The sequence below is a fragment of the Stenella coeruleoalba genome, assembly GCF_951394435.1.
Source record: "Stenella coeruleoalba genome assembly, chromosome: 2".
Classification (NCBI taxonomy): domain Eukaryota; kingdom Metazoa; phylum Chordata; class Mammalia; order Artiodactyla; family Delphinidae; genus Stenella; species Stenella coeruleoalba.
Window position 1 is genome coordinate 49,305,687 of NC_137147.1, and position 26,877 is coordinate 49,332,563.

Consider the following 26,877-nt stretch of genomic DNA (forward strand, 5'->3'; position numbering starts at 1 on the left):
AAATCATCCATACACAAAGCTAGTAGGGAGGTTAAAAGACAAAAGTAATAAAACCATCTACATCCACAGTAAACAGTTAAGGGATTCACAAAACAATTAAATGTAAAATATGACATTAAAGACAGTAATCATGAGAGGAGGAGAGTACAAATGCAGGGGTTTTTAAATGCATTTGAAATTAAGAGATTGGCAACTTAAAACAATATTTTATATATGTAGACTGCTATACAAAAACTACATGGTAACCACAAACCAAAAATCTTCAATAGATATACATACAAAAAAGAAAAAGGAATCCAAACACTAAAGATAGTCATCAAATCACAAGAGAAGAGAAGAAAGGAAAAAAAAGACCTACAAAAACAAATCCAAAACAATTAACAAAGTGGCACTAAGAACATATATATCAATAATTACCTTAAATAAACAGACTAAATTCTCCAACCAAAAGACATAGACTGGCTGAATGGATACAAAAACAAGACCCATATATATGCGCCTACAAGAGACTCACTTCAGATCTAGAGACACATAAAGACTGAAAGTGAGGGGATGGAATAAGTTATTCCATGTAAATGGAAATCGAAAGAAAACCAGAGTAGCAATACTTATGTCATACAAAATAGACTTTAAATTAAAGACTGTTACAAGGGACAAAGAAGGACACTACATAATGATCAAGGGATCAATCCAAGAAGATATAACAATTGTAAATATATATGCACTCAACATAGGAGACCTTAAATATATAAGGCAGATATTAGCAGACATAAAAGGAGAAATCAACAGTGACACAATAATAGCAGGGGACTTTAAGCCCCCCACTTACATCAATGGACAGATCATCCAGATAGAAAATCAATAAGGAAACAACAGGCCTTCCATGACACATTAGACCAAATGATCTTAATTGATACATAGAGAGCATTTCATCCAGAAGCAGCAGAATACACATTCTAGTGCACATGGAACATCCTCCAGGATAGAACACATGCTAGGCCACAAAACAAGCCTCAGTAAATTTAAGAAAATTGAAATCATATCAAGCATCTTTTCCGACCACAACGCTATGAGACTAGTAATCAACTATAAGAAAAAAACTGCGAAAAACACAAACACGTGGGGGCTAAACAATATGCTACTAAACAACCAGTGGAACACTGAAGAAACCAAAGAGGAAATTTAAAAGGTACCTAGAGACATATAAAAATGAAAACAGGATGATCCGAAACCCATGGGATGCAGCAAAAGCAGTTCTAAGAGGGAAGTTTCTTATTGATTTTTAGATGCTGTTTACATTTTGCAAATAATGACTTTTCATGTGTTTTAAAAGTTTTCTTCAGTTTGTCTTCTATCTTTGTACTCTGCTTATGGTACTTTTCTGTGTGGAAGGTATTTTTTCCCTCCTAGGTAAATTTGGTGGTTCTCTTTCTCTATTCCTCTCTTCCTCATACTTAAGCTTTTTGTACTGGTCAACTCTAAAGATATTTAACTGCAATTTCTTCAAGTTTTTTCCCCCTTCCAACATTTAAATATTTGCTCCATCAGGGACAGTTTTGTTCTAAGATGTGATGGAGATCTTTGGTCTGTTCTTTTTCAAATGGCTAGACAGTTTTCCAAAGCTGTTTATTCACAGGTTTGAAATGCCTCACTTGTCATGAACTGAATTTCCATGTAAGTATGAGTTTTGTTTTCTGTTTCAGTGATTCTTTTCCCCCTCCCATTCGTACTTCAGGATTATCCCGTTTTTGACTACTCTGACTTTTCATTGCATTTTATAATCTTCATTGCTTTTATTTTTCAGTTATTTCCTTTCTGTTATAATAATTTTCTCCCAGGAGAACTTTAAAATCATTTTTATCAAAGTAAACAAAAAGCTTGTGAGAATAATTTAGAAGACTTAGCATTTGACAGTAGTAAGGATTTTTTCTTATTTAGGTCTTCAGGAAAATATTATAGTTTTTGCCACAGGCCTTCATATTTATGGTGATTTCTTGCTACTGTGAATAGCATTTTTCCTCCTCTTATACTTTCTAGTTGGTTACTGTTGATACTTATGTATCATTGATTTTATTGGATTTATTTTCTCTGTGACAGTCTTACAGAATTCATATTTTTTCTGATAGAATTGTTATTTTTAGTGTTCTTTGATGCTCTTTTTGCTTTGAATATAACTTTGTCAAACATTGCTATTGCCAACCCTCCTTTCTTTTTGTTTATATTTGGGTAGCATATAACAAATGGATAATGCTGTTATATTTGGGCCTATCATTTTACTTTAATCCTTTCTGGATCATTGGTTTTTAGGGTTTGTCTTGTAAGTAATTGTATTGAAATTTTATTTTACAACCCAGTTTAAATCTTTCTCCTTTTAATAGATAGGTCAGTCACTTTATTATTGGTTAGTGAGATGATTAATCACCTGTTACTGTGGGGTTTTTTTAATGTTTTTTGAAGGTTTTAAACAAAAAATGGTTAGAGGTTTCTTTTATTTTTATTGCTGATAATTTGAAAGATACACAGTCCGTAGTTTTATCAGAGGATGGCTTCTAAGACTTTGAATAATATACTTAAATTTGTGTTTTTAACTTACCAACTTAAGAAATGAAACAGGCATTAACTTCCTAGGCTTAAAGATGTTGAACTTTATACTGCTGCCTCTTCATCTCCCAGTTTTCAGATGTTTGTTAGTTTATTTGGAGGTTTTAGTCTGAGAATTTTTTGATTATACTGGGGCATGAGTATGCATTTAATCTGCGTCTTTTTTTTTATAAGATACCAATTATTTAGACTTAGTTTTATATTTAAACAGATTCACTGCCGACTGTTTGTCCTTTCATTCCGTGACCTTGTCATTTTGAATGACTTATTTTGTATCAGTTGTTGATAAGTTGGATCATATCATCACATTGATTTTCCTATGAATATCAGGAATAATATAATTTTGAACCACAAGTTAATTGTTCTTCTCAAACTTGCTCTTCCCTCAGTCTTCCCCATTTTGCTAAGCAGTTAGCCAAGCCAAAAATGTAGGCATTGTCCTTGATTTCTCTTTCATTTGCACTCCAGAGTCAGTCTGTCAGCAAGTTCCTTCAACTCAACCTCCAAAACATATCCTGAATCCATCTACTTTTCCTAATTACCATCTTTACCCTCTCGTCTCCCTGTTTCTTCTCCCAGACCTCCCATCTGCCACCGTCTAGTTTCCACAAAGCCACCGGAATGATCTTTTTAAAACACAGATCAGATCGTAGTGCTCTCCTGCTTAAAACCTTTGTGGAGCTTCCAAATTCCACTTAGAATAATATTCAAATTTTCAGCCTTGCTTATAAAACCCTATGTGATTGGCCCTACTTCTCTGAACTCATTGTGTATCTTTTTTCCTTCTCTACTCCTCTCTTCTTTTTTCTTCTTATTTAACCAGTCCAAGATCAAACTGGCTCTTGTATTCTGCCTAAAGTACTGTTTTTCACAATCTTTGCCCAGAAGACCTCCTGGTCATTCAGATTTCAGCTTAAATGTTATATATATATCCTTGTAAAGACCCATTTCTGACTACCTAATTTAAAGTAGTCAACTAGGCCCTTGTTATTTTAGTTCTCTGCCTAGGACATGTGACTGCCTGACGCTTTTCTTATTTATTTGTATTTGTTTGTTTAATGTCTGTCTCTCCTAGAATGTAAGAACCATGAGAATAGTAATATGTCTTTACTGTTAATATTTCATCACCTGAAACAGTTTAGGCACATAGTGGGCATTCAATAAATATCTTTGTACAAAAGGAACATTCTGTTGCCTTTGAATGAGAATGACCAGTTGACTAGATATAGAATTAGTACGTCATGCATTCTTCTGTCCTCAAAAAATCTGTAGACGTTTTCTTCTTTGAATATTGTTAGAGAAAACTGTAAGACTTGCCTGCTGTTTTTCCTCTTGTAGGTGACTTGCTGCTTCTGCCCTATTGTCTGTGGCACTAATACTGCATATCGTCTCTAATCTGTGATGTTCAGAAAATAAGGTCTTAGTATTTATTATGTCTTTAGATTTCAATTCACCCTTAATAGTAATTGTGATTTTAGTAAATAACTATAAAATTAGTCACCTGAGAAATAAGTTTTTCTTATCTTTAAATATATATACATTTTTTTAGTAAATAGTTTCATTTATTTTCATAATCTATGTTTTAGAATTTGAGAAATTGGTCTTCTCTTTGTGACAGTGATTTTATTCATTTGGGTTGTTTCATTACATTTTATTCGTGGATTTGTTTTGTTTTGTGTCTTAAAAAATGTTTTCTGTATTGATAGTAGATTTTTATACTATTTTTTTTCTTTTTTAGCATTTTCAGAAAAGCCAAAGCAGATGGTGGTTTTCACGTTTTTGAAACAGAGTTAGGGGAGTTTTTATGTCAAAAATATGATGGTATAGTAATGAATTTTGTCAACATTCAGTTCAGATACCTCAAATAATTCTGGAGACAGCTGTATTTCAGAATGAATTCTTGACTGTACTCAGCAGCTTTTTAAAAAATTGCACTAAAGCCAGTATAGTGCAAAAGTGCTTCCTTGTATTTATTTAACAGATGAGCTGGTTTAGAATTTTATTTAGACCTGAGAAGATAATCATTTGCCAATATGATGTAGAATATTACAGTATTACAGATTTACTGACTTGTTCCTGGTAATTTAATTTTATAATATTATATTTAAAATTTCACTGAAACAGATTGCTTTTGAGACTCTTCTAATATTTATAAAATTCCTAAAGTGAACTTAGGGTTAGGAGCAAAAATAGATTAGCACAGAGAACTGTTTTTTTAATTAACCACAAAAATAATTGATAAAGAAAATGAGTGGGTATTCTTCCCTATATTTGTTGCCGTTTGTATATATACACAAGCAAATTATTATTTTCAAGAGTGATTTAACCATTTCTCAATCTCACTTTTATAGTATATACTTATTAAATATAGGTACCATTTTATAAATGGTGACATTTAAATAACGTTTGACTTACTAGTGAGTAGTATTGAAAATAAACAATACCAATGATACCATTTTGAGTTTTGTTATCTCTTTGGTCAGGCATCAGGACTGCCCTATAAAAGTAGGCAGATATTATGATGATGCGTGTCACCATGTTTTCCTGTCTGTGTCTGAATTTCAGCCTACCCTCTAACTCATTTTACAGATGCTGCTTTTGCTCAACAAGTCTGTAGCTAGTGCCAGCCGACAGTCAGAACAAGATCAAGCTTTCCTGGGAAAGCTGATCATCAGAATCCTAATTTGCCTTCCCATCTCTTCTCTCATCCCATTATCCCCTTATTATGGTGGAACTACATGACAGTACTTTTAAATTTTGCAAATTATCATTTGTTTAAAACTGTGAGCCTTGCATACAGGGATGGAACTTAATAAAATCATTGCCCAGGGTGATTAATGCAATACTTTTTTTGTTTGCTTGTTTGTTTTTTAAAGTGCTAAATTGGAAATATTCATGAAATAGTCTGATATTCATGAAATAGTCCAATAGTCCAAATATTGATGAAATATTTTATTTTTAAATAAAATAACAAGTTAAATGTATTTTACTAGATTAATCAGTTTTCAGAGTAAGTGGGAATCTTTAAAAATCTTTCAATAGGTGTTTAAAACTTTTTTCAGTTTTACATTATGATATCTCATCTTATTTCCTGGAAGTATAAACGGAGAAAGTAAAGTTTTTTAAAGTCAGAAAGTATATAAAGATATAAACAGCAATTAATTTGCCTTGTTAATGTTCTTGAAACAATTCCCAAAGTAGGAGGTTTAGCCAAATAGGACAAATGTCAGCTGTGCTGATTAAGTGGTATGTTCCTGCTTTTCAGTATTTACTTCTATTTTAATGTGTTCGTTGTTTTTCTTTTTAATAAATTTATTTTTGGGTGTGTTGGGTTTTTGTTGCTGCACACGGGCTTGCTCTAGTTGCGGCCAGTGGGGGCTACTCTTTGTTGCGGTGCGTGGGCTTCTCATTGCGGTGGCTTCTCTTGTTGTGGAGCACAGGCTCTAGGTGTGTGGGCTTCAGTAGTTGTGGCACACAGGCTCAGTAGTTGTGGCTTGCGGGCTCTAGAGTGCAGGCTCAGTAGTTGTGGCGCACAAGCTTAGTTGCTCCGCAGCATGTGGGATCTTCCTGGACTGGGGCTGGAACCTGTGTCCCTGCATTGGCAGCTGGATTCTCAACCACTGCGCCACCAGGGAAATAATAGATGCAGAAAACTAATAAAGGCTAAGCAGACATTTTCTGCCATTTAATAGGTAAAAATCACTTGTAATGCTAGAGTACTCTGTTTCCCTTAGATTCCAATTTCCTTCTGAACACAAGATAAAATAGAAGTGAAGATACTTTTTGCTACAATATATAGAAAAGGTGAACTTCAATGTCGGATTCTAATTTAGAATCGATAAATAGATATTTAATCGAATTTAAAACTGAGAAGGATTTTCTGTCTAGGTGAGTTTTCGGAATCTAAGATAGGCATTCTTCCAGAGAAAATGTTTTGTTAGAAATGACTTTTATTTATATTTTATATTCATTTTGCTCAATGGAAAACATTCATGAATATTTCCTTATTTGCAACCAAAACAGTCAGATTGACAAGTTGCCACCACTATATTTTTCATGGACATTTGAAAATTAACTGACAGAATATTTAGAATTGGACTAATTAATTTTCTGAAGATAATACTGACAATTTATTAGGGTACAGTAAAATCAGTTTTCACTTCAGAATCTATTTTTAACATTGATTTTATTTCATAAACTTCACAAATGTATTTAATACTTAGTGCAGAAATCTTTTCCCAGTGCTTGATATTGTAAATATATATATTTTTATAAATAGAAATCCATTTTAAATTTATTTTATTTATTTTATCTCTGGCTGCATTGGGTCTTTGTTGCTACACGCAGGGTTTCTCTAGTTGTGTGGAGCTGGGGCTACTCTTCGTTGTGGTGCACAGGCTTCTTATTGCGGTAGCTTCTTTTGTTGCAGAGCACGGGCTCTAGGCATGCAGGCTCAGTAGTTGTGGCTCAAGGCCTCTAGAGAGCGGGCTCAGTAGTTGTGGAACATGGGCTTAGTTGCTCCATGGCATGTGGGATCTTCCCACACCAGGGCTCAAACCCGTGTCCCCTGCATTAGCAGGCGGATTCTTAACCGCTGTGCCACCAGGGAAGCCCGACGTTGCAAATATTAATTAAAAGATCTACTTCTTGCATTGTAGTTTTGCTATATATATTTATATATATATATATATATATATATATATATATATATATTGGAGTATAATTGCTTTACAATGTTGTGTTAGTTTCTGCTGTGCAACAAAGTGAATCAGCTATATGCATACATATATCCCCTCCCTCTTGGACCTCCCTGCCATCCACCGCCCCCATCCCACCCATCTGGATCATCACAGAGCACCGAGCTGAGCTCCCTGTACTATACCACAGATTTCCACTAGCTACCTGTTTTACACATGGTAGTGTATTTATGTCAAACCTAATCTCTCAGTTCATCTCACCCTCCCCTTCCCCTGCTGTGTCTACACGTCCAGTTCTCTACATCTGCATCTCTATTGCTGCCCTGGAAATAGGTTCATCTGTACTATTTTTCTAGATTCCACATATATGCGTTGATATACGATATTTGTTTTTCTCTTTCTGACTTACTTCACTCTGACAGACTCAGGGTCCATCCACATCTCTACAGATGACCCAATTTTGTTCCTTTTTATGGCTGAGTAATATTCCATTGTATATATGTAACACATCTACTTTATTCATCTGTTGATGGACATTTAGGTTGTTTCCATGACCTGGCTGTTGTAAATAGTGCTGGAGTGAACATTGGGGTACATGTGTCTTTTTGAATAATGGTTTTCTCAGGTATATGCCCAGTAGTCGTATTGCCAGGGCTATATATTTTTTTAAAGAGTATTTTTTTAAGCTTAAATATTCAACCATAGTGAAATGGTTAAATAAATCTGTGTTTACATAATTTGAAATTATTTTATATTACAGCAAAAAACATAAGCTTTACCATCTTGGCCATTTTTAAGCAAATGGCTCAGTAGTGTTAAGTATATTTACACTGTTGTGAAAGAGATCTCCAGAAAGTTTTCATCTTGCAGAGCTGAAATTTCACATCCATTAAACAACTGTTCCTCTTTGAACCCTCCCCCCAGCGCCTGGTAACCACAATGTACTTTCCATGTTTTTAAATTTGACTGCTTTAAATACCTCATATAAGTGGCTCATATAGTATTTGCCCTTTTCTGAGTGGCTTGTTTCACTTAGCGTAATGTCCTCAAGGTTTATCCATGTTGTAGCATGTTACAGGATTTCCTTCCTTTTTTAAGGCTACATGGTATTCCATTGTATGTGTACACCACATTTGATGTCTCAATTTCTCTGTTGATGAACATTTGAGTTGCTTCTTGACTATTGTGAATAGTGCTGCTAGGAATATATATATTCATAGTGCCCACTTACATGGGCATGCAAATATTTCTTTGAGATCCTCTTTCAGTTCTTTTGAATATATACCTAAAAATAGGATTACTGGATCGGATGGTAGTTCTATTTTTGATTTTTTGAGGAACTGCCAGACTGTTTTCCATAGTGGTTGCACCATTTTATAATACCACCAACAGTGTATCAGTGTTCCAACTTTTCCACATCCCTAACACTTGTTCTCTCTCTCTTTTTTTTTTTTTTTGCGGTACGTGGACCTCTCACTGTTGTGGCCTCTCCCGTTGTGGAGCACAGGCTCCGGACGCGCACGCTCAGTGCCCATGGTTCACAGGCCCAGCCGCTCCGCGGCGTGTGGGATCTTCCTGGACCAGGGCATGAACCCGTGTCCCCTGCATCGGCAGGCAGACTCTCAACCACTGCGCCACCAGGAAAGCCCTCTCTTTTTTTCTGATAGTAGCTTTCCTAATGGGTGTATCTCATTGTGGTTTTGATTTGCATTTCTCTGATGATCAGTAATGTTGAGCATCTTTTTATGTATTTGTTAGCCATTTGTATACCTTCTTTGGAGAAATGTCTTTTTACATCCTTCGCTTATTTTTTAATCAGGTTATTTGTTGTTGAGTTGTAGTAATTCTTTACGTATTCTGGATATTAATCCATTATCAGTTACATGGTTTGCGAATATTTTCTCCCATTTCATAGGGTGCTTTTTCACTCTGTTGATTGTGTCCTTCGATGAACAAAAATTTTTAAGTTCGATATAGTCCCATTTATCTATTTTTGCTTTTGTTGCCTGTGCTTTTGGTGTCATATCCAATAAATCATTTTCAAATCCAGTGTCATGAAGCTTTCCGTCTTTGTTTTCTTCTAGGAGTTTTATAATTTTGAGTCTTACATTTAGACCTTTAATCCATTTTGAGTTAAATTTTGTTTATAGTGTAAGATGAAGATCTAACTTCATTCTCTTGTGTGAGGATATTCAGTTTTCCCAACACTTTTTGTTGAAATGACTGTCTTTTCTTCATTGAATGGTCTCGACACCCTTGTGGAAAATGATATATATGTGGGTTTATTTCTGGGCTCTGTGTTCTGTTCCATTGGTCTGTATGTCTGTCTGTAAGCCAGTAGCACACCATTTTGATTACTGTAGCTTTGTATTATGTTTTGAAATCAGGAGGTGTGCGTCCCCCAACTTTATTCCTCTTTTCAAAATGGCTTTAACTGTTTGGGTTCCCTTGAAATTCCATATGAATTTTAGGATGATTTTTTTCTAGTTCTAAAAAAATGCCATTGGGATTTTGATAGAGATTGTGTTGAGTCTGTAGATTACTTTGGATAGTATGGACATGTTAACAATATTAAGTCTTTTAATCTGTGAACCTGGGCTATCTTTCTGTTATTTGTTTCTTTTTAAATTTCTTTCAGCAATGTTTTGTAGTTTTCAGTGTAAAAGTCTTTTACCTCGTCAGTTGAGTTCATTTCTAAGTATTTTTTTTATCCTATTGTAAATGGAATTGTTTTCTTAATGTCCTTTCTGATTATTCATTGTTAGTGTATAGAAATGCAACTGATTTTTTTGCACTGATTTTGTATTTTACAATTGACCCTTGAACAATGCAGGGGTTAGGGGCACTGACACCCTGTGCAATCAGAAATCCAACTACAACTTTCAGCTCCCCCAAAAGCTAACTACTAATGGCCTACTGTTGACCAGAAGCCTTACTAATAACATAAACAGTTGATTAACACATATTTATATGTTACATGTATTATATACTGTATCCTTAAAATAAAATAAGCTAGAGAAAAGAAAATGTTATTAAGAAAATCATAAGGTGCTGTACACCTGAAACTATCACAACATTGGTAATCAGCTATACTCCAATATAAAATAAAAAGTTAAAAAATTAAAAATAAAATGCACATTCCGATAGAAAATCATAAGGAAAAGAAAATATATTTATAGTATTGTACCATATTTATCTATGCTATAAGTTTACATCATCTGTTTACAAGATGAATTGTCATCCATAATGACATCAATATTCTCTTTTGTGGTACAAAACACTGCAGATGTTTTATGTATTTCTAACCCTAGACATAAAAAATGAAAAGATAATGTGAGAAAGAGTTTCATCTTTATTTACAGGTATAAAAATTCATGCATTGATAGTGAAGAAACAGCAATAAGATTGCTTTATGGTAGCCTAGTGTAATCAATACAGTTGCTTCATAGTAACCTAGCCTATACACTGATGAGTGAATCATAAAATTTTTATAGCAGACAGTATTAAGGTTATGTAATACAGTCTTAAAAACATTGTTACATTTTTTAATAAAAAACACTTACCTGTGATAATAAGCTGATATGTACTTTCTCCATTTATGAGGGAGAGAGGCACAGGGTACAGTAGTGTAATTCTTTGAAAGCAAAGTTATAAAATAGTAAGAAAACTAACACATTGTTAATTTTATGTTAAGTATCACTTATGCCTATGTAAGTAGACCCACATAGTTCAACAACCTGTGTTGTTCGGGGGTCAACTGTACAGTTTTGCTGAATTTGTTTATTAGTTCTAACAGGTTTTTTGGTGGAATCTTTAGAGTTTTCTACATAATAAGATATGTCATCTGCAAACATAATTTTACTTACTCCTTTCCAATTTGGATGCCTTTTAAATGATTTTTACTTCTGATGAAGTAATATTTGAAGAAAGAAATGGATATAGTGAGGGAGCAGGTCAAATGGATACCTAAGAGAACAGCATTCCAGGCACTGGGAACAGCAAGGATAAAAGCTTTAAAGCAGGAGTGTGTCTGGCATGCTTGAAAATAAAAAGCGCAGTGTTTCTAAACTGAACCAGAAGGGTGGCAGAAGATAAGATCAAAGAGGAAGTAGAAGGCCAGATCAGATATGGCCTTTTCAGCCATCGAAAGGACCTTGGATTTTATTCTGAGCAAGACGGCAAACCTTTGAGAGTTGTGAGCAACAGAGTGTAGTATCTTACCTTAGTATCAGAACGATTGCTCTGGTTGCTGTGTTAAAAACAGGTTCAGGGCTTTCCTGGTGGCGCAGTGGTTGAGAGTCCGCCTGCCGATGCAGGGGACGCGGGTTTGTGCCCCGATCCGGGAGGATTCCGCATGCCGCGGAGCGGCTGGGCCCGTGAGCCATGGCCGCTGAGCCTGCGCATCCGGAGCCTGTGCTCCACAACGGGAGAGGCCACAGCAGTGAGAGGCCCGCGTACCGCAAAACAAACAAACAAACAAACAAACAAACAAACAAACAAAAAACAGATTCAACGTAGTGTACGGAGTGGGAGGGAGAAAATAGGGGAAGTTGATATCAAGGTCTAAAGCAGGAATATCATGACCATAATTCATGCTAGAGTTCAAGTGGCTTAGACCAAGGTGGCAGCAAAGGTGTTGAGAAATGAAGAGTCTGGATATACTGTCATCCCTTGGTATCCATGGGGAACTGGTTCCAGGACCCCCTTAATTTTATGTAATAGTTAATAATAGTTAAAAAGTACTTTCTAGCTGTCCTAAGGAGTTTGTTTTGTATTCCTCATAATATAAGCAACAACATATAGCTTTACTCAGTTCTCCATTTTCAGAATTGACATGTTAAAAGCTATAGTATAAAATAATTGATTAGATTTCTCTTTTTAATTGCTCAATAGCCAGTTACCTTATCTAAATTTACTATTGCTGGGAAAAAAAAACACAAAGTGATGGATTTAAATTTTTCTAATCTTCTGAAATACACCAGGGCAGTAGAAGTGATAATAACAACAGACACGTATGTGGTACTTATATATATCTTAGAAATATTAACTTAATTCTCAAAGTAATTCTCTGTGATTTTATTATATCCTCATTTGTAGATGAGGAAACTGAGACACAAAGCAGTTGAGTGTTTTGGAATTAAGTAAGGAATAATGAAATGCTAAAACCTGGAGAAATGGCCAAGGTATTGAGGCAGGCTTAAATCTTGAGGAAACTGTTTACAACCAAATAAAATTGTGATTTGCCTTTTAGATCCTTCACATAGGGCATAAAGGATAGGAGACAAAGTCTAAGACCCATCCTAGGTGAAAAGTCACTACCCTACAAAAAGCTGGACCACCCCCAGAGGCCTTTTACGTGGGAAAACTAGGAATAAATTAGCCCATCCCCCAACCAGGGACTACAAAAAGTAATGCTTGTCTTGAATTGCAGTCACGCTATTTGTTTGGCTTTAAAAACATTGGCTTTTTAGTAGCAAATATCTCCTAGGGTAGCACATCCAACCATCTAGCAGAAGCTAATGTAATCTCTCACCTTTAACTCGCGCTTCAAAGAACTCACATATATAAAATTCTAAGCAATAAGAGCTCGGAGTCAAAAATTGCAGAAGACAGCAGGTGCCTTGAGTAAGAGTCAGCAGAAACAACAACAGAACAGAATCATGAAGACATCAGATTTTGGAATTACATACTCTATATATGACAAAATTAGATAAATAAAAGAGTGATTTGAAGCTATGAGTGAAAGGTAATAAACGAAAGAAGCAGATTTGAAATATCTATGCAGATTGGCCTTCTAGGTATGAAAAATAATTATAGATTAAAAATTCAGTAGATATAGCAAGTTAAATGTTGTTAACTTGGGCAAAGCCAATATTTGAAGAATTTACGTTGAAAAATTTTCCAAAACTGATAGAAAATACCAGATATTTAAGAATTCCAGCCAGAATTAATAAAAAGAAATGTGCATGTGCATATGTCATAGTGAAACAGCAGAATACTACAGACAGAAGACCTTGAAATCGAGTAGAGAAGGATGACATTACAGAGAAGGACTATTAAGACTAACAGTGATTTAAAAAGCCATGAAGGAAGAAGGCAGTGGATATCTTCAAAGAGTTGAAAGAGGACTATCAATGAAAATATTTTTCAATAATGAAGGCAAAGTAAAGGCATTTTCAGACAGAAACCAGTGTTTTTGGCACAAGTAGACCCTCACTAAGGAAATTCTAAAAGATAAACATTAAACAGAAGGAATATGATCCCAATTGGTAAGTCTAAAATGCAAAAAGGAAGGAAGAGCAAAGAAAATGATATATTGGGTTGGCCAAAAAAAGTGCCTTTGGTTTTTAAATTAAAAAAAAAAAAAAGCCACGTTTTTCATTTTCACCAAGAACTTTATTGAACAACGTATTCACCCTTTTGTTCCACTACCTTCTGCCACTTTTCAGGCAACTTCATAATTCCATCTTCCCAAAACTTTTATCTTTTTGAGTAAAGAACTATTACAGGTGCCTTTTACAGTCTTCCAGAGAGCTGACATTTTTTCCAGAGAATTTTGTGAAGACCGAAATAAATGGAAATACAAAGGTGCAATGTCTGGTGAGTATGGTGGTTGAATCAGAACTTCCCAGCCAAGCTGTAACAGTTTTTGCCTGGTCATCAAAAGACATGCGGTCTTGCGTTATCCTGATGGAAGATTGTGTGTTTTCTGTTGACTAATTCTGGACGCCTTTTGTCACGTGGTCTAATGGGGAGCAGTACTCGTTGGAATTAATCATTTGGTTTTCTGGAAGGAGCTCATAATAGAGGACTCCCTTCCAATCCCACCATATACACAACATCACCTTCTTTGGATGAAGACCAGCCATTAGTGTGGTTGGTGGTGGTTCATTTTGCTTGCCTCACGATCTTTTCCGTTCCACATGGTTGTACAGTATCCACTTTTCATTGCCCATCACAATTTGTTTTAAAAATGGAACGTTTTATTTATGTTTCAGTAGAGAATCTCATGTGGAAATACAGTCAACAGGGTTTTTTTTGCTTAACTTATGTGGAACCCAAACATAAAAGAGATTAACATAACCAACCAGGTGCTAATGATTTTCAACAATTGATTTGGATATTTTGAGTATGTCAGCTGTCTCCCATGTGGTATAACATTGATCTCAATTAATGTCTTGATTTGATTGCTGTCACCCTCAGTTGGTCTACCCGACGGTGGAGCATTCTCCAGCTCTCCAGCACTAAACTTCATAAACCAGTTTTTTTTTTTAACATCTTTATTGGAGTATAATTGCTTTACAATGGTGTGTTAGCTTCTGCTTTATAACAGAGTGAATCAGCTATACATATACATACGTTTCCCCATATCTCCTCCCTCTTGCGTCTCCCTCCCACCCTCCCTATCCCACCCCTCTAGGTGATCACAAAGCACCGAGCTGATCTCCCAGTGCTCTGCGGCTGCGTCCCAAGAGCTATCTATTTTACATTTGGTAGTATATATAAGTCCATATCACTCTCTCACTTTGTCCCAGCATACCCTTCCCCTTCCCCGTGTCTTCAAGTCCATTCTCTACGTCTGCCTCTTTATTCCTGTCCTGCCCCTAGGTCCTTCAGAACCATTTTTTTTTTTTTAGATTCCATATATATGTGTTAGCATACGGTGTTTCTTTTTCTCTTTCTGACTTACTTCACTCTGCATGACAGACTCTAGGTCCATCCACATCACTACAAATAACTCAATTTCATTTCTTCTTATGGCTGAGTAATATTTCATTGTCTATATGTGCCACATCTTATTTATCCATTCATCTGTCGATGGACACATAGGTTGCTTCCATGTTCTGGCTATTGTATAGAGAGCTGCAATGAACATTGTGGTACATGACTCTTTTTGAATTATGGTTTTCTCAGGATATACGCCCAGTAGTGGGATTTCTGGGTCGTATGGTAGTTCAATTTTTAGTTTTTTAAGGAATCTCCATACTGTTCTCCATAGTGGCTCTATGAATTTACATTCCCACAAACAGTGCAAGAGGGTTCCCTTTTCTCCACACCCTCTCCAGCATTTATTGTTTGTACATTTTTTGATGATGGCCATTCTGACTGGTGTGAGGTGATATCTCATTGTAGTATTTTGTGTTTTTTTTTAATTTATATTTATTTTTGGCTGCATTGGGTCTTCATTGCTGCGCACGGGCCCTCCCTAGTTGTGGTGAGCGGGGGCTACTCTTCGCTGCGGTGCAAAGGCCTCTCTCACTGCAGTGGCTTCTCTTGTTGCGGAGCACAGGCTCCAGGCGTGTGGACCTCAGCAGTTGCGGCACATGGGCTCAGTAGTTGTGGCTCGCGGGCTCCAGAGCACAGGCTCAGCAGTTGTGGCACACGGGCCCCGCTGCTCTGCGGCATGTGGGATCCTCCCGGACCAGGGCTCAAACCCGTGTCCCCTGCATTGGCAGGCGGACACCCAACCACGGTACTACCAGGGAAGCCCCTCATTGTAGTTTCGATTTGCATTTCTCTTAAGTATTAGTGATGTTGAGCATCCTTTCCTGTGTTTGTTGGCAATCTCTATATCCTCTTTGGAGAAATTTAGCTCTTCTGCCCATTTTTGGACTGGGTTGTTTGTTTTTGTGACACTGAGCTGTATGAGCTGCGTGTATATTTTGGAGGTTAATTCTTTGTCAGTTGCTTCGTTTGCAAATATTTTCTCCCATTCTGAGGGTTGTCTTTTCGTCTTGTTTATGGTTTACTGTGCAAAAGCTTTGAAGTTTCATTAGGTCATTTGTTTGTTTTTGTTTTTATTTCCCTTACTCTAGGAGGTGGGTCAAAAAGGATCTTGCTGTGATTTATATCATAGAGTGTTCTGCCTATGTTTTCCTCTAAGAGTTTGATAGTGTCTGGCCTTACATTTAGGTCTTTAATCCATTTGGAGTTTCTTTTTATGTATGGTGTTAAGGAGGGTTCTAATTTTATTCTTTTACATGTAGCTGTCCAGTTTTCCCAGCCCCACTTATTGAAGAGGCGGTCTTTTCTCCATTTTATATTCTTGCCTTCTTTATCGAAAATAAGGTGCCCAGATGTGCGTGGGTTTATCTCTGGGCTTTCTATCCTGTTCCATTGATCTATATTTCCGTTTTTGTGCCAGTACCATACTATCTTGATTACTGTAGCTTTGTAGTGTAGTCTGAAGTCTGGGAGCCTGATTCCTCCAGCTCTGTTTTTCTTTCTCAAGATTGCATTGGCTGTTCGGGGTCTTTTGTGTTTCTATACAGATTGTGAAATTTTTTGTTCTAGTTCTGTGAAAAATGCCATTGATAGTTTGATAGGGATTGCGTTGAATCTGTAGATTGCTTTGGGTAGTATAGTCATTTTCACAATGTTGATTCTTCCAGGCCAGCACATGGTATATCTCTCTGTTTATATCATTTTTAATTTCTTTCATCAGTGTCTTATAGTTTTCTGCATACAGGTCCTTTGTCTCCTTAGGTAGATTTATTCCTAGTTATTTTATTATTTTTGTTGCAGTGGTAAATGGGAGTGTTTCCTTCATTTCTCTTTCAGATTTTTCGTCATTAGTGTATAGGAATGCAAGAGATTCCTGTGCATTAATTTTGTATCCTGCTACTTTACCAAATTCATTGAATAGTTCTAGTAGTTTTCTGGTAGAGTCTTTAGGATTCTCTATGTATAGTATCATCTTATCTGCAAGCAGTGACAGCTTTACTTCTTCCTTTCCAGTTTGGATTCCTTTTATTTCTTTTTCTTCTCTGATTGCTGTGGCTAAAACTTCCAAAACTATGTTGAATAATAGTGGTGAGAGCGGGCAGCCTTGTCTTGTTCCTGATCTTAGTGGATATGGTTTCAGTTTTTTACCATTGAGAACGATGTTGGCTGTGGGTTTGTCATATATGGCCTTTATTATGTTGAGGTAAGTTTCCTCTATGCCTACTTTCTGGATGATTTTTATCATAAATGGGTGTTGAATTTTGTCAAAATCTTTTTCTGCATATTGAGATGATCATAGTTTTTCTCCTTCACTTTGTTAACATGGTTTATCACATTGATTGATTTGTGTATATTGAAGAATCCTTGCATTCCTGGGATAAACGCCACTTGATCATGGTGTATGATCCTTTTAATGTGTTGTTGGATTCTGTTTGTGAGTATTTTGTTGAGGATTTTTACATCTATATTCATCAGTGATATTGGTCTGTAATTTTCTTTTTTTGTAGTATCTTTGTCTGGTTTTGGTATCAAGGTGATAGTGGCCTCATAGAATGAGTTTTGGAGTGTTCCTCCCTCTGCTATATTTTGGAAGAGTTTGAGAAGACAGGTGTTAGCTGTTCTCTAAATGTTTGATAGAATTCGCCTGTGAATCCATTTGGTCCTGGTCTTTTGTTTGTTGGAAGATTCTTAATCAGTATCAATTTCAGTGCTTGTGATTGGTCTGTTTATATTTTCTATTTCTTCCTGGTTCAGTCTCGGAAGGTTGTGTTTTTCTAAGAATTTGTCCATTTCTTCCAGGTTGTCCATTTGATTGGCATAGAGTTGCTTGTAGTAATCTGTACTAGAGCCTGCTTGCGCACAGGCTTCTTGGTGGCTGCAGCAGCAGCCTTAGCGTTTCATGCCTGTGTCTGGTGTCCACACTGATAGCCGTGGCTCGCGCCTGTCTCTGGAGCTCATTTAGGTGGTGCTCTGAACCCCCTCTCCTTGCCCACCCCAAAACAATGGTCTCTTGCCTCTTAGGCAGGTCCAGATTTTTTCCCGGACTCCCTCGTGGCTAGCTGTGGCGCACTAGCCCCCTTCAGGCTATGTTCACGCAGCCAACCCTAGTCCTCTTCCTGGGATCTGACCTATGAAGCCGGAGCCTCAGCTCCCAGCCCCCGCCCCCCTAGCGGGTGAGCAGACAAGCCTCTCAGGCTGGTGAGTGCTGGTCGGCACCCATCCTCTGTGCGGGAATCTCTCCGCTTTGCCCTCTACACCCCTGTTGCTGAGATCTCCTCTGTGGCTCCAAAGTTACCCCCTTCCACCACCCACAGTCTCCGCCCGCGAAGGGGCTTCCTAGTGTGTGGACACTTTTCCTCCTTCACAGCTCCCTCCCACTGGGGCGGGTCCCGTCCCTATCCTTTTGTCTCTGTTTATTCTTTTATCTTTTGCCCTACCCATGTAGTTGGGGTTTTCTTCCCTTTTGGGAGGTCTGAGGTCTTCTGCCAGCGTTCAGTAGGTGTTCTGTAGGAGTTGTTCCATGTAGTTGTAGATGTATTTCTGATGTATTTGTGGGGAGGGAGGTGATATCCACGTCTTACTCCTCTGCCGTCTTGAAGGCCTTCCTCGGAACACAGACCACTTTTGACACATTCATTCAGTCACAGCACTGTCTTCATACACTGCACAAACCTTTTTTGTGTGTTTTGGTTGTGTTTTTACCTTTCTTGAAATAATAAAGCATGATATGCCGAAAATGTTGCTTTTTTTCTTCCAACTTCAGTATTAAAATGGCTACACAAAAATTCACCAATTTTGATGTCTTTTTGTAAATGCATGCTGATATGACAGCTGTCACATACAGTCTAACAAAATTGCTTTGAATGAAGTTAGAGACAACTAAATGCTACTAGAGCCATCTTATTGAAGAAACCGAATGAACCTTTTGGCCAACACAATATATGGGTAAATCTTCAAAAAGGAAGATATACCTATATAAAATAATAATGAAAATGAAGATGATGTTTTGTGAGGTTCTAGAAAAGAAGTAAAATTCTGACCAACAATAGCAGGTGAGTTGGGAAGGGGTAATAGAGTTAATGTATTCTAAGGTTATTGTATTATTTGAGAGGAGAATAAAGATATGAATTATGCGTAACCTTTACCAAGGAAAGTATGTGTGTTAAAATTTCTAGGGTAACTTCTGAAGAATAGTGATAGAGGTTGTCAATTCCAAACTGGTTGTGGAGGAAAAAAAAAAAAGACAAAAACAAACCAAACAACAACAAAAAACTCAATCTAAAAGAAGGTAAGACAGGACAAAAATAAGTATAGAATATGGAACCAATAGAAATCACAAAATAAGAGGTAGATAGTTATCCATATATTTCAGTAATTACTAGGGAAAGAAAAAATATTTAAATGACCTAGTTGACAGAAAAAGATTTTCAGACTAGAGTACTGTGTTTTGTTAAAGTAATGTTCATGGTGTTTTTGTTTTTTAAATCAAACCAACACAGAATGGTTTGAAGTGGAAAATAAGTTCTCCTGGCTGCAAGTCTTTATTCCCTTTCACAGAAGTAACTACTGTTTTTTTCCATTTCCTTCCAGACATTTTCTATATATTGTTCTCCAGACTTCTTTTTTTGTCCTCTCACTTTACAACTGTTTGAACATTTTGCATGTTAACATATATTGCTGTTATTTGTTCTTGTTAATAGCTGCAGAGTATTTTGTTGTACAGAGGTAACATTCATTTAATCCCTTATCGATGTACATTTAGGTTATTTCCACATTTTTTTGCTGTTGGAATCAGTGTTGCAGTGAACATCTTTGTATGTATTGTTGGATATATAAAGTTTGATTAATAGTGCCAAATCACTTCCAAAAAGCATGATCAGTTTTTCATTTTCACAAGCAGATTTGAAAATGTTTCTTAATACTGTCTCCAAAATATATATTACTGGGAATTGTAAAACTTCTGCAAAACTGATGGGATTAAAAAATAGCTTTAATTTGTGTTTCTTTAATTTGAGAATAAGCTTCCTTTATAAGTTTATTGGCATTTATATTTCCTTTACTATGAAATACCCATCCATCCTCTTTTCTTAGCCTGCTTTTGAAGGTGTGTATGAGAGTGGGGTTATTTGTGAAATACTTTTTGAAAGATGATTTTGAAATTCCAAGATTCTTCTTTATCTCAGGATAATTTTTTATTATTTTTATGGAGTGCTTAGAAGTGTCTGATGGAGAATACTAGTACTAGAAATTAGTTCGTGCAGTCCAAAGGATTCCTTTCAAAGACTTATATAGCCAAGTTCAGAGATCCGGAATATGACATTGGTGTCAGTTGTTATGTTTGGTTCTTCTTGGGCTAACATCCATAAAATGGATGTCCAGAAAGTCTACTCTACCTTTGACTATATTCCATAGAAATCAGCAGTTCTTTCTGGATTTAATCTCTTTCTTGCTCTGATTTTGTTTATTTTTTAGTCCATGCTGTGTTGGCATTCTAATCATAGGCCACATCTCAGTAAGGTAGTTGTTCCTCTTTTGCTGGAAAGGAGGACATAGTAGTAAGTACTTTGCCAGGGTCCTGGGAGTTATTCAGCCTCCTCCCAGATACTTGCTTTCCAGTTGCCAGGATCCTTTTCTTTTTTTTTTTAATTGGCTGCAGTTGGAATGTCAGCTGGGGTTATGATGCGGCAACTCCAGAGATCACTTTCTGATTTTGGTTTAGGCTTCATAATGATGCCGTTTCCCTTTATGTCTTGGGCCAGGCATTCCAGAAATTAGGATTGTCCTTGCTGCACACTGCCCTGTTGTTTGAAGCACTAAGTGACTCTTCCACACTATGGCTCATTCTTTAAGCCCTTTAAATTGATCTAGGTCAGCAGCTGTTTATGTAGTTATAGATATTGGTTTAATTGATTAACCTCAGTATTAAATTCATGATCTGCTACCATATTGTTTCAGGGAGGGATATGATGAATCGTATGGCTGCCTTTCATTTTGCCACAATCAGATTTTTAATACCTAGGACCCTTTTTGTTGTTGTTAAAATCTGAGAGGCATATTGCTTTTAGTCATTTCCCAAGTACTATTTTTTAGGACCCATTTTATTACCAAAACCCTTAAGAGGATATTGAGTCCAAGTGTAATCCAAAGGACCCTTATTATACACGAGGGGTGCAACCAGCTTACTTCAGTTCATTCCCAGAGTGTGAACACTTAAGCCCTTTATGTCAACTTGCCAATAGTATCAAAAGGCCCTACAGTTCCAGTCTCTTACCTTCCAAGACTTCTACTCTTTCCTTATTATGTTTTTATAAATGTCTTAAGTGTGGCATTATTAGAGTCTATCTTAACGCTATTTTGGTGTACTGATTGTAGCAGAAGCAACTGGTAGCTAAGTAAACGCTGGCATTGGCTAATTGTATCCAGAGCTAAGAAACTGAAAGCAAAGACCAGACTGCAGTTACCCCAGATACTAAGCCATATCTTATAGAGTAGCATGTTTTGGGGAATGGGCTTCCTACTTCAGTTAAAAATTGTAGTTGAGGGTTGCCGTGTGCTGCTAGAAAGGAGATGGCTTAGGAACAAGGGACAGCGGTGGAGTTTGTCCACCTTTAAAACTTGGTCTTCAGAATCTTGTAGTGCTTGTTACCCTTATTATTAGCAAATCTGTCTCTGAGTGTTAGCCTTGAAACACTGTGGTGAAGACTGGGATCACTGAATGTGCCAAACTTAAACCCTAATACAGTGTTTTTTTCAAAAAAATTTAAAACATAAATCCCTGTGTCAGTACCATCTAGAGGGACTTCCCTGGCGGTCCAATGGTTAAGACTCTGCACTCCCAACGCAGGGGGCCCAGCTAAGATCGCTGGTCAGGGAACTAGATCCCGCATGCTGCAACTAAGAATCCCGAATGTGGTGATGAAGATCCTGCATGCCACAACTAAGACCCGGCACAGCCAAATATAATAAACAAACCATATAGAACTCTATAACTAATGCTGCATTTTTCAGTTCTTTTTTACGGCTACCTCTCAGAGCTCAAGCCAGTCTTAAAAGCACTGAAAATCTGGCCTGGTTCCACTATACCATCTCAAACACAGAGCTACTGTCTCTCTTTCTTCCCTATGGATCACCTTTCTGGCTGAAGTGGGGGACACTTGTTTTTTTCTTAGGACTATCAGGTTGAGTTCCCTAACACACAACTGCCCTTATCAGAGAAGAAGGGCAAAAACACCCACACATTCTGTCTCTGGTGGATTTTTCCCTTCCTATATAAGGACATACTCATCAGCCAGGTTTTTAGTAGGACATTTCTAGGAACCTTAGCCACAGTCATTCATGGATTCTTATTCTAATATTCTACTTTTAATGTGATTCTCCTGTAACTAACAACTGACTCAGTTTTCCATGCTTCAGGTTTTCAAGACACCAAGTGTGATTGGCTCATCCCATTTTTTAACATCACTTGTCCCACCTCAGTGCGTTCAGCAAGTAGAAAACCACAAGGCACACACAGTAGGTCCTGTTGCATGGAGGTGGATTCTCTTAGGAGGGCTGTGGTCAGGCTGGCAGTGGTTAGTCCTTTAGAAAAAAGTGCCATTAGCACAAGTAGGAAAGTCCAAATAGAAAATTGGTGTCTGAGACAAAAGCATCTACTCTGTCTTTGTATTTCATATAAATTAAATATATGTATAAACCACATCAGTAATGACTGGTTTTTTTAAAAGGTATTTTATGGCATAGAAAAATATTTAAAGCTTTGTTTTAGCTCTGAATTGAAAGTTGTAATATAAGGGGAAAATATCTCTGATTTGTGTGAGAATTTTATTTGTTTATCTAAGGCCTAATTTCTAAGTTTTTCCTTCTTGGCCTTGTATGTTATTCTAAGATGACTTTAAGTTAGAGCTAGAGCTTATCTGGACACCACTGGTTTTAAACGTGATGTTGTTTTACAAAAGACCATTACAAAACACTATCTAATAAAAAATATCTTATGGTTATGTCCTAAAAAGGAACACTTTTGTTTGTATCTTTCTTGCCTCCAACATATAATAATATTGCTGTTGCATTTATTCTGTGTCAAATATTGTATTAAATGCACTACATACTCTTTCTCACAGCGTTCCCAGCGGAGGGACTTGCATAAACAGAAGCTTAGGGGCATGAGAATCTATTACAAAAATGGCCAGCTGGGTCTCCCTGGTGGCGCAGTGGTTGAGAGTCCACCTGCCGATGCAGGGGACACGAGTTTGTGCCCCGGTCCGGGAGGATCCCACATGCCGCGGAGCGGCTGGGCCTGTGAGCCATGGCCACTGGGCCTGCGCGTCCGGAGCCTGTGCTCCGCGGCGGGAGAGGGCACAACAGTGAGAGGCCCGCGTACCGCAAAAAAAAAAGAAAAAAAAAAAATGGCCAGCAACTGGTATTACCAAAATGTAGGGAATGTTTCTGGAAAGTGGTAGATAAAGAAGCCAAACAGGTGGAATGAATTCAGATGATACTTTAATGGATTCAGCTGTGATTCAGAAGAGTTAGATTGCCCAAGGTTACATTGCCAGTGAATGGCTGAATCGGCACTTGAATCCAGGTATGTCTAATCCAGACCTCGAGCTCTTCTTCATTATATTGCATTTACATAATACAAATGCAATCATTTTATCAACTTCTAAACTCCTTTTACTGGAGTAAAACACTGTTTCTATGCAAAATGAAGTTCAGTGATGACAATGTCATTCTAGGCAGTATTCCCATATTAACCATAAAATTCCCATAAATAACGAATATTTTATTTGAATATAACTTTTTCTAGTTAAACAACCCAAATAGGTTTTTGGTAGACAATTGGAAAATACAACTCAAAAAAGAAGAAAGCAAAGTTACTTTAAATTTTAATACCCAGACATAAACATAGTGTATGTTTTTGAGACTTTTTTTTCTGTATACATATGTACTTATATAATATATATGTAATATCCCTTCTTCACTTAATATATCATGAACAAGTTTTCATATCAAAACATGTTTTAACTGTGTTGTAATTTCTATGACTGTACCATAAGTTATTTTACCATGCTTTCATTATTAAGTAACACTGTAGAGAATATCATCTCTGCATATCTCAAGAAAATAAATTTTGAAGTGAAATTATGAGTTCTAGGATTTTATACATTTTTAAGGCTTCTGGCTTTATAGAAAGAATGTACCAGTGTACATTCCCATTAAAGTATTAAGAATGTCTAATTCCTCATCTCTGATACTTACTGTAAAGTTTTCCTTCTTATAGATAGAGACACAAAATGTAACATGGTGACCAAGTTATTATCATTTTGTTTTTCAGGAGATGATTTTTCTTTGATTCAACAAGAGATATTTATGGTTAAAGAATGTAAGCACTGCAACATTGTTGCCTACTTCGGGAGCTATCTCAGGTAAAAAACACAAAAGCATCTACTCTGTCTTTGTATTTCCTATTTCTTTGCTCACACACCCCCTCCCTTTCATGTAAGTGCTATTTTGTATATAAATTTTAAAAATTATTTGTCTGAAGTTCTAAAATTTCTCAGGTCTTCTTATTGTCTACTCTTTTATATTAATAATGACAGTTTCATTTATGCATTTATACCTTATCTGGCAACCTTAATGAAATACTATGAATGATTACAAGTAAGTGTTTTAGCTTATAAAACTGAGCACATTCTAAACCATTTAAGGTGGGAACAAAGCTGAAATTAATATGCTTTTCTGTATCCTGAAGGGCAATTTCCTGTTGCAGTCTATCCTAAACCTGCAATGTATCCTAAACCTGCAGTGTATCCTAAACCTTTGTGTGCTAAAGAGTGACAGCCTTCAAAATATGTCAGTTGTTGAGAATTACTAACTAATATAATTTTGTTTCTCTTTCATGTTAGTCGGGAAAAACTATGGATTTGTATGGAATACTGTGGTGGTGGATCACTTCAAGATATTTACCATGGTACTGTTAATTTGACTCCACATTTTAAAACTTTGACTTTAATGACTGTTATTTGACATTTCTAGTTAACAAGGGATACTAACAGGTAGATTTACTGTTCTTCCGTCCTGCTCCTGGAGTATTGCGTAAAAGAAACCTATATTTTGTATTTTGTTGGTTATTCAGTTAAATTGCTGGAGCCTGAACTGAGAAATCGGAGAGTACTTGAACAATCCAGATTTAACTTTTCAGACGTAGTCTCTAGGAAGTCTTATGTAGTCTCTAGGGAAGTATTTTATCTACAAACAAAGCTGCCTAAACTTCCTTGTAAATTAGAATTGAAATGTAAAGGGTGACTCTCACATAAAGCAAATTACATGTCTATCTTAATAATAACTTAAGCTGCTAACTAGGAAAACGGTTTAGTTGTTGCTATAATATTTTTGTATTAAAAATATATAATTTTAAGAATTTGGAGTATTTTATTTAGCATTATGTTAATTTAGACAACTTTCTGAATTGAACTTTCCCTTATAATACTATATTAGAATGACTATTCTCTTTTATTTTACCCCTGTTGTTGATTTTTAAAAATTATTGGTAGAAAACAGCTCTGTGCCACTTGGTTTAAAATTCTTTTCTGTGGGACTTCCCTGGTAGTCCAGTGAGTAAGACTCCATGCTCCCAGTGCAGGGGGCCCGGGTTCGATCCCTGGTTGTGGAACTAGATCCCGTATGCATGCCGAGACTAAGAAGCCCACAAGCCGCAACTAAGTCCACATGCCGCGACTAAAACAAACAAAAGATCTCGTATGCTGCAGCTAAAGATAACACGTGGCACAACTGAGACCTGATGCAGCCTAAATAAATATTAAAAAAAATTATTTTCTGTGATTTTATGAAGAATTATGATCTTTTATATGAAGAATTTTTATCTAATATCAATATTTATAATTTTTATCCACACTTTCACAGAATGAGAACTCAAGGATATGGATTAATAAAACTATGCAGTGGGCATTTTTAATTTTTTACTACTTACCCTTTTAAATTGAAAGAATTATTTTGAGACATTAATTTTATTTCTTTATGAAATTTCTGCTTTCCATTATTAAACCTGCTATTTATTGAATTAAATTGAATCTAAAAAGTATTCATCCCTGTAAATATACTAGATAGCATAGTAATCAAGAATAACTACACCTATAATAACTGTTAATAAAGTGGTTTCAAAACCCTTCTATTACTCCTATTTTATCAAGTTACTGTGAATCAAAATTTTATGTTCCTGAGTAGGTGTAGGGAATCAGTGGTTAAAATATGTAGTAAAATATTTTCTTAAGTAAAGATTACATGTAAGTGTATCTGATTTTGATTTCACTGTCAGCAAATACCACCCCGGATTTCAAATATTTTTTCATGATATTGGAAGGCATATTTCAAAAGCCCCTAGTTGGGTACTTGCAGAAGGGTTTTATATTTCATAGGGAGAGATTTGGTTTTCAGAAGTGACCTAATTGCTTTTTGGATACTTAGGTAAGGTATTGGATCAAGCTCCTTGTTTCGATAGATATAGTAAAGAATTATGCTAAGGAAATGATATCTTGACTTTTAAAAAAATAAATGATGCCTTCTAGTATATTTCAACAGTCGATCCCTGTATGGTCCTCTAACTTGTGTATGTAACTGTAATTAGTTATATATGTTTTTCTCATTTGGGGGCTTTATTGTTTAAAATATTGTTCAGGATTGAGATCATGTCCATTGCTTTGTATAGAACATCCTGTGATGTCCAGTACTGTGCTTTGCACATTATGGGTGCTTAATATTTTCACTGTCCAAAGTTGTTATGGAACAAATCTTCCATTTTTTTTTTTTTAACATCTTTACTGGAGTATAATTGCTTTAC

The 26,877-nt window shown here is 36.3% G+C and overlaps 1 protein-coding gene across 1 annotated transcript in view; it reads left to right on the plus strand.

Moving 5' to 3' along the window:
- The window catches only part of MAP4K5 (mitogen-activated protein kinase kinase kinase kinase 5), a 139,194-nt gene that overhangs the window by 32,666 nt on the left and 79,651 nt on the right, over positions 1 to 26,877 (plus strand). Inside the window, exons 4-5 of the mRNA XM_079914284.1 lie at positions 24,355 to 24,445; positions 24,926 to 24,990. Of these exons, the coding sequence (XP_079770410.1) occupies positions 24,355 to 24,445; positions 24,926 to 24,990 (156 nt within the window). The remainder of the gene's footprint in view (positions 1 to 24,354; positions 24,446 to 24,925; positions 24,991 to 26,877) is intronic.